The sequence below is a fragment of the Acyrthosiphon pisum genome, chromosome X (assembly GCF_005508785.2).
Source record: "Acyrthosiphon pisum isolate AL4f chromosome X, pea_aphid_22Mar2018_4r6ur, whole genome shotgun sequence".
In the NCBI taxonomy this organism is placed as follows: Eukaryota; Metazoa; Arthropoda; class Insecta; order Hemiptera; family Aphididae; genus Acyrthosiphon; species Acyrthosiphon pisum.
Genome location: NC_042493.1, coordinates 97,103,417 through 97,112,785, shown reverse-complemented (window position 1 = coordinate 97,112,785; position 9,369 = coordinate 97,103,417). Strand labels below are relative to the sequence as shown.

The window sequence follows — 9,369 nt, the reverse complement described above, 5'->3', positions numbered from 1 at the left end:
GTTCCCCAAGGGGTCACTGTCTCCCTGCTTTTTTCGTATTTATAAATGGAATTACGAAGGCTGTTACTAAGTGTAAATTCCTTATGTTCGCCGACGACCTGAAACTTTTCCGTAAAGTCGAATCTGAAGATGACTGCTGTCTCGCCCTTCAGAATGAATTAGATTCCATTAGCTTATGGTTTAGCACTATTGGCCTCCAATTTAATACCAATAAATGCAAAGCAATGTCCTTCACCACGTGCCGGTTGGCAATCGACTGTTCTTACACTATCAATGATTTAGTGATTGATAGAGTTACAAGTAATAGCGACTTGGGCGTTATTTTCACTGCCGATCTTAACTTCCGCCCTCACATTGACTCCATCTGCTGCCGAGCCCTCAAGTCACTTGGCTTTGTAATGCGCACCATGAATGAGTTCAAGCTGTCTGGATCTCTCAAGACTGTCTACTGCTCTTTAGTCCGAAGCATGCTAGAGTATGCGTCTGTGCTCTGGGACCCATTTGTGGTAATTGATTCTTGCCACTTAGAGCGAGTACAAAGGCGCTTTCTGTCGTCTGCAGCTTACATGCTAAAAATTGTCCATCCACCTCATGACTATACTCCAGTATTGCGCGCACTTAGCCTTACATCTTTAGCAGATAGACGCGTTAAAGCTAACCTGGCCTTTTTACAAAAGTTAATTGATGGTTCCATAAATGCCCCTTCACTGCTCGACCAAGTAAATTTTAAAGTTCCACATCGGGCCACAAGGTCTCGAGTTCCTTTTACTGTACCTCTCCACTGCACTAATTACGGTAAAAACAAACCAATTGACCGCATGATGCGGTTGGCTAACGAGGACCCCACCTTGGGAAGGAAAATAATGTATTTATATCGGATGCAATTAGTATAGTTGTTAAATATTATCGGGACGCAATTAGTGTAGTTGTATATTATCGGGACGCAATGCGTATGAAAAAGGGATCTTGGGACGCAATTCGTTTGCTGCGGTAATATGATTTCAGCCCACTGTGCAATTGCACCCAGTCCACACCTGCTCTTAATTATACAAATATCTGTTGATCTCGTGCGTTATCATTAAGTTTAAGATTTAAGCACAAATAGTGTATGTATAATCGAATAAAAACAAACATTTTGCTGATGAAAAAGTATAATAGTATACTGTACTTAATAGTACTTGTTGGAAAAGGTTGGAGACCCCTGCTGTATAGGTTTTGAAGAGTAAACATTTTTTTCCGTGTCTTAAACTTTGAGATGCCAAGGTTCTGCTGCTCTTTATATTTAGTATTTTCGTATATAATGATAGACTTCAAGACTTGACAAATAATTTATTAGAATAACACAGTTGCTAGTTTTAATTTGTATGTTAATACTATAATTTTGATGTCGACGATGCAAATAAGCTGAGACAACTGGGATTGGTGATTTCTTCATTGCGTTTATTTACAGTGTTAACTCCTTTAATGTATTTTGTGAATTCCGTTGAATGGATAGGCATCTCCGGCGTCGTCAGCTCGGTTTTTACTATGTTTCTTGTTATAATTATAATTTAGAACCAATTTTAGACAAAATTATACCTGCCTACATAATATTTATGTTTATGGAATAAATAATGAAATTAATTAAAATATCCTTAATTATCTATTTAAAAAAAAAATAACAGTCGTTGTAAATTGTAAACAGTCAAAATACAACATTAGACACGTTTTTACAGTTTAAACGGAATATTTTTTCAGTCATGTAAAACATTATATTAGGAGTGGGTCGTTCGTGAAGATACTGATTCCAAGGAGCCTTTCTTCATTCTCGATGTGCAAAAATAATGAAGATTCAAATGCCCCAACAATACTAACATTATTAACAAAATGATTGGTATGCAACAGAAAAACTGAATATAGTCGTCTTCAACATATTCATCATCTTGGTCACAATAACTGGAATTATAAAAATAAATTAAAATATTGATTACAATATGCCTGTCCTTCGTCGATATGTTAGTTCATTGTATTGATATGATTCATAATGCCATACCTATGGACTCATAGTATAACGATAACCTAATATTATATTTGGCTACGAGGAATCACGGGTGTAGGCCACCGTGGCATCATTATTTGTGCTAATAATATATAACTATACTATACTAAGAACCAGTCCACATTAAAGTCTAAAACGTCTAAAATGGATACGTTAGAAAATGAGAACGAAATACATTGATAATATGAGAAATTGCCTTGCCCACACTGTCCGGTTAGCGGACATCTGCCACCCATAGACCGGATTTCAAAGGTATAACACACCACAGTACCCCAAAATCTTGTGCTTGTATCTAGATAAAAATAGATTAAACATAATAGACTTGACCCACAATTATCACTATCCTATTTAATATTTTCAAGGTGTGATTGTGTGAAAGTACGTTATAAACGAATTAATTGGAAGGAAGATAATGCACTTCACGTGGAATATGACTTGATGGCCTTTAATAACGGTTATAAGGTATACCCGCTGCAATGATGCAAATAGGCAACACCTTCAGGGTGGTGTTGCTTCAGTCTCAATATAATATGTTATGTAAGTTTAGTATAAGGTATCTGTATAGGATCAATTCAGGAAAATTTATAAGCATGTACGATACATAAATAGTGTACACCTGCATAAGTAATAGGTATTGAAGAGTATGGTTTGAGGTACTCGGTGTATGTAAAATAATATTGAAATTGATACAGAATCATGTATGTAAATGGTCATCATAAAATCTACATGGCTCGATAAACTCACATTTGAACCGTTCCCTATCGAAATACAGCGCATTCAAGTAAGTTTTTTAATCTATTCAATATTATACATCCTTAGCCACAGAATATTACTGCTAATTATTTTTTCTGTTCATAATAAATACTCATATTAACCAAACTAATAATGAACTACTCATACCAACTGTTGGACCGTTGTGTATAATTATTGAAAATCACGAACTCACTGTGCGTATAAGTCAGTGTCTGCTAAAGTCTCTTTCAAACTTGGCGGCCGTGTACTCGGAATGCTCGAGTAATCAAGTGACTGCGTACTGTGAAGCTGGTGCTGCTGTGGTGGGTTCGTTATTGCATCACTATCTGCAGTCTTGGTGACCGTGGTTTGGTCGTCAGAGTGACATAGTGCAGGCTGTGGCACCAAAACAGTCTCTGTGGCCGTGGTGTGGACGTTAGAGTGACTGGGTTCCGGCCGTGGCGCCGGCTGAGTACGAAAGATTGGGCCAGATATCGACGATGATCTATCGTTTGCGATCGCTGCGGGCGCTGACGATAATATCACAATACACAAAAAAGCGGTGTGCATAACGTCTTTGTTGTACTACAATATATAATTACGGTACACGTACAATTTGTTCGTATGTTGGATACCCAACCGTATATGACTGAATACAATATAACGCTGTAATAGGAATACTATCAAAATATATTTTTACTGTAAGAGGCATAAACGTTATTGATTTGATAAACATTGGAATTCAATCACCTATGATACAGAATAATATGATAATTACGGTGTGAATTACAAAAGTATAATATTCGCCTTTTGATTAGTGGGTAGCTTATAAAAATATAGTAATTCATTGATAAATTACAATACGCTTGGCGGAAATGGTGACAAGTTGGTTACAAGGGTGAATTGGCATTAAACAAAAGTTTTAAAATGTGTGTTGGCCACAACGAAACATTCCTTATGCACCGATCACATAATTATCTATTATGATATGTAAAAACCGAAATGGTGTGATTTGAACCTAGATCATATATTATCTACATATTATAGTATATGTGATTTGAGAGTGTTTTCTACATGTTATTAAATACCTAATATATTTGTATTGTGTAATAAACTCAAAACTATGCTATTATTATTTCACCAATGTAATGTAGAAGAATAAATTATGCGTGTAGTATAATTTATGATAGGCAATGTATACTCTGTTCGCCAAGAGAACACGCCCGTTCATGCATGCAGACTGACCGCTACTCGATTGCCGAGGCTCTATTTCTCGCTCCAAAATACCGGGTTGTCGTGTATTCTGCCTTCCACATCACCCAGTACTAGAAACCAGAACCAGATGATGCGTTAGAGACCTATCAGCTTACGACTGTGACTTACGATACCACACCCGTCTCTTTCATGGCTACAAACTGTCTCGTTTCGCTGGCTGAAACATAGTGACCCAGAAGCGTCAGAAATCATACGGCGTGATTTGTACATGGATAACTTGATGTCCGGAGCTGACACTATCGACGAGTGCTCTCGGCTCTAAAAGCGGATAAGTATAATTCTTGTTTCAGCAAACCTACCGTTAAGAAAATGGTACTCGAATTCCCCTGAACTTCTAAAACACATAGGAAGTCCAGCAACGATCCCCTATTTGCCTTACAGATTGGTACTGAGGACATTTTTAAATCACTTGGACTCAGCTGGAAACCAGATGCAGATGAATTTCGACTTTTTGTGCAACATGATCCTACAATGGCAAGGAGTAACAAGAGATTGATTTTGTCTGATTTAAACTGAATCTTTGATCCTTTAGGATTTTTGTCACCAATACTGATAAAGGGAAAAATATTTCTGCAACAGCTATGGCAGCTAAACATAAAGTGGGACAAGACACTTCCAACTGACCTAGCGAGCAGATGGAAAAGGTTTTAACAGGAGCTCAAGGAGTTCAATGGCCATTCTAAGTAAATATATTCCACACATGAGGCACCAGGTGGAATTTCATGGTTTCTGTGACAAATCTGAAGAGGAATACGGTTCCACAATGTGCATCCAAAGTAAAGGTGAAATGGGATGCTGACAAGGAAAACTGCAGAAGCAGTTTACTCTATGGTTGTTCTAGGCTGGCTCAAGAGCCAAACATCACGACTCAAAACTTATGTAGCAAATCGAATAAAGCAGATTTTAGAAATAATGGAATCCGAACAATGGAGGCATGTACGAACCATCGAAAATCTGGCTGACATACTATCTCGAGGAGTGACCCCAAGGGAGCTTCAAGATAAAGATCTTTGGTAGAATGGCTCATAGAAGAAGAACATCAATGGATTCAGCACGCAGTACCATTAATACCAGAAGATTAGATGCCAGAGAAACATCCAATCAAATTGGCATTGGTCGCAGTCAACCATTTGGATAAACTATTACAGTATTACACAACTTGGAAAAGACTTGTTCGGGCAATTGCTTGGCTGAACAAATTCATCGAATTTTAAAGGAGAAAGAAAGTGAGTCCAACGTGGCTCAATATTTGGTCGTATCTGAACTAAGATCAGCAGAGAAAATATTAGTTAAACGAGCACAAGCTGACGAACTTTCATTGGAACTCCTTGCAATGCGTAAGCAAAGGGAGATTCCCAAGTGTAGCAAACTCAAGGAATTACGCCCATTACTTCGAAAAGAAGGCATAAAAGTGGTAGGAGGAAGACTTGAAAATGCAGACCTTAATGAGAACCAATATATCCAATTGTTCTATCAGCAAAACATAAGATAACAAGATTAATTTTTGAGGACTATCATCAAGCACTCCTTCATTATGGACCATAAATGCTACTAGCAGAAGTTAGACAATGTTACTAGCCCCTAAGGGGTAGGATAATGGCTCGTTTTACAGTTACTCGCTGTATCAATTGCGTTCGTGCGAGACCAAGATTTGAACAACCACTATTATTGCTCCTTTACCAAAACAAAGAGTGCAAATGTCTTGTCCATTTACAATAACTATTGTAGATTTTGCAGGGCCATTACAAATTCAAAGTGGTAGACGTTGTGTCAAAACAAAAAATGGATGGATAACGGTATTAGTATGTTTTGCTAAGAGAGCCATACACCTAGAACCCGTTGTATGCTTAACGAGTCTTACGTAGATTTATGGCCAGACGTGGAAAAAGCACCAGGATTTACAGCGATAATGCAACAAATTTCGTGGGCGTGCAGAAGGAGCTAAAGGCATACCTAGAAGACAGTGAGAGGTATATGGCCAACGAAGGAGTTCAATGGCATTATAATCCACCATCGGTGTCACACTTCGGTGGCCTTTTGGAAAATTCTGTAAAAGGTACCAAGCATCACCTATATCGGGTAATCAAGAGTAGCCGGCTGAATCTAGAGGAGTTGCTAACGTTGTTATGCCAGATTGAGGCATGTGTCAACCCACGGCCTATAACACCACTAAGTTGTGATTCAGGAGAACCAAATTCTCTCACATTAGCTCACTTCTTCATCAGAGGTCCACTGCTCCTACCACCTGAACCTGAAATACTAAGTGAGATAGTTAGCAATCTCCGCCGCTGGAAACACGTTCAAGGATTTATGCAGATATTCTGGAGATGCTGGCACAAGGAGTACCTCAGCCCCAGGTTCGAGGACAGTGGGTAACACCTAGGAAAAACATGAGCGTAAACGACATAGTAGTTATAAAGGAAGACTGCACACCTACCGCCAAATATAAATTAGGATGCATAATGCAATTACACCCAGGTAGCGATGGAGTAGTCAAAGTGGTAACCTTGAGGACGTCGACTCAAACAGAAGTACACCAACCAGTCGCAAAATTATGCCAATTGTCAACAGATGCCGATGTACATGTTGAAAGCCATCACTTTCGACGGGGGGGGGGGGGGGAGAATGTCCCCACCACGACAATATCAGGAAGCTCCGTCACCGACCGGCACACATACACACACACACATGCACACAATAATTATGGTTATAATTATTATTAAATATTTTTTGGTTGTTATTATATAATATGCATATTATAAAAAGCGTTCTCTCATGCCGCCGCGTCGGCTGTTTAATTATGATTCTTGTATGGCCGCCGGTGTCCAGTCCGTTCCGTAGTGCTAACGCGGAATTATTATTATTGCTTAAGCGCAAAACGCAAAGCGCCGTCTCTTTATTATAATATATTGTTTTTCTTTGTGGTCGCTAACTTTTTATAATAATCGTATATTAATTATATTCATATTATAGTGCACGCTAATTGCCTCCGTTGTATTGTATTCATTTTATAGTGTGCGCCAATCGTGAGGTTAATTATATTATTATAATCAAAGGCGCTAATCGCCACGTTTTATTATTCATATTTTGTGAGCACAAATCGCGCATTTTATTAATATTACGTGCGTGTATAGGTGCTAATCGCCAAGTCTTATTATTCTGTCGAAAGTGCGAATCGCCAAGTTTTTATTATAATCATTGTAAGGCGAAAATCGCCAATTATATTATTATTTGTATTGTGTGTATCAAGCGTACTTACTTATACAGGCACAGGTAGCAGCTGGCCAGCCGAGCACCGTCATATTTGTGAGTTCTTATATTTATCACTAATATTATTATTATAGTTTTTATAAGAGCTTACTGCTCAAATAGCGGTAACTATATATTTTTATTCTGTTGGGCCAGGAGGGCTAGATATTATTATACTGTTCTGTTTGGCTCTAAAAAAAGGCCGTGTGCTAATTATTATATTTTATATTTTTGTGTTGCTGTGCATTATATACTTATTAGATTATATATTGTAATTTGTATTTAAACAATAAAAAAAAAATAATATGTGGAGTTGGGTGTTTAAAAAAAAACCGCGTATGTAGAATTAAGGTGATATATTACAAAATGGCCACGATGCATGCGCAGTTACTTTGCACTGACCTACGCGGCTACACTCATAGGCGCAAATAACGTTTGGGATATGTTGGGAGGGGGAGGCTAAAGCCTTACTTTGATTATATTGAATAAGTTTAAAACAAAATTTAAGAAATGTTTGGGGGGCTATGGACAGTTTTGAGGTGCTTATCCCCTAAAGCCCCCGCCCCCCTATTTGCACTTATGCCTACACTATTGTAACGCATGTAATACATAATATTGGTTACGATAATACAGCTATACCTACAGTGGTACCAAAATCTCATTTTCAAAAAAATGGGGTTAAGAGGTGTTACAACGACGGTCGCGATATACGTTGAGGACTTTGCTTCACATAAGGTTACCCTGATTCCTAGTCATAATATCACACACCGAGGACGAGTTTCCGAGACCTCGTTTATATAAATATAACGACACCTAAAGAGTGGTGCGAGCGATAAGTGAAGAGGAGACGTTACACCTGTAACTATAAAAGTGTGGTACTGGGGTTAAAGATTTGCCTATTGCCTATTTATTAGGGAGCTATAATTTAAATCTGACTATCTGAGGTAACTAAAATTGAAATGAGACTAACCAATTATTTTTTTCCAATTTAGTGCTCATTGATTATTTGCTACTCATCTGTTATATTGAACGTTTTCCGTATAAGTTTCTTAAGGTTTCAAAATTGTTAACGACGTTATTGCATTACTATTAAGCAGTAGTTTTCAACTTTTTGAAAAAAAGACACTCATGGTCTTTCACAATATTGTCAGGACACACCAAGTCTCACTGACGTATAACTTTTAGTTAAACACCACACGCGTATCATGAAGCTATGCAAAGTCAACTGTATGTGCCATGTGGTCGAGCGGGACCGGCCAAAAGTCAAAACGGCTCATATATTATATAGTGTGCCACCAATAATTTCGCCTATTCGTAATATCAAAATACGTATTTGTTCCATACTATATAATATTATTATACCCACGTATCAGGTATAAGCGTTTAACGCGTAAAATATAAAGGTAATGCCAGGGGCGGAGTGGCCCACCGGGCAACCGGGACATTTCCCGGTGGCCTGGCCTGGATTGCTTGTTCAAAATGTGGCCCATTGGTCATCGGCCATCATTCTATATTTCTATTATTCGATAATTTTGTGATGTGTTTAATTTTTGGTTATAAACTTATAAATGTATAAGTATAATATTTGAGTCTAAATTACTAAGGTTCAAGGTTCAACTAAATTAATAGGGTTATTAATAACTTATTGTCATTCCATATTGTCGTAAATCGACGTAATCACATTTAGTTTCAGTTTACTGATAATCGTTACAGTGGAGGCATAGAGTAAATATTACTTTATGAGTGGAGGTCGATGATACACCCGTTATGATTAAATTGATAATAGAATCATAACACGGGTATTATTAAATATAATTCTATAAATAACTTTTTTTTTATAATGTTTGGTTATCATATTTTGATTAGTTTTTCGATTTTAAACTTCCTTTTTTGGGTTTATATAATAATAATACATAATTACAGTATTACACAATTATTTATTTATATTATTTATACCATGGATAATATTTCAACGAAGAAAAAACGTAAAGGCGGCCAAGCAAGAGAAAAAGAAAAGATAAAAAACTATTGTCTTTAATTGGTTCAAAAGTGTGAAAAATTAATTCATATTTTAA

At 37.3% G+C, this 9,369-nt stretch overlaps 1 protein-coding gene across 1 annotated transcript; it reads left to right on the top strand.

The window, feature by feature from the left end:
* The first annotated feature begins 5,914 nt into the window (after window positions 1-5,914).
* Window positions 5,915-6,421, top strand: LOC103311819. Its single transcript, XM_008191552.1, has one exon. It carries the CDS (start codon window positions 5,915-5,917, stop codon window positions 6,419-6,421), a length of 507 nt encoding a protein of 168 aa, XP_008189774.1.
* Window positions 6,422-9,369: the final 2,948 nt, after the last annotated feature.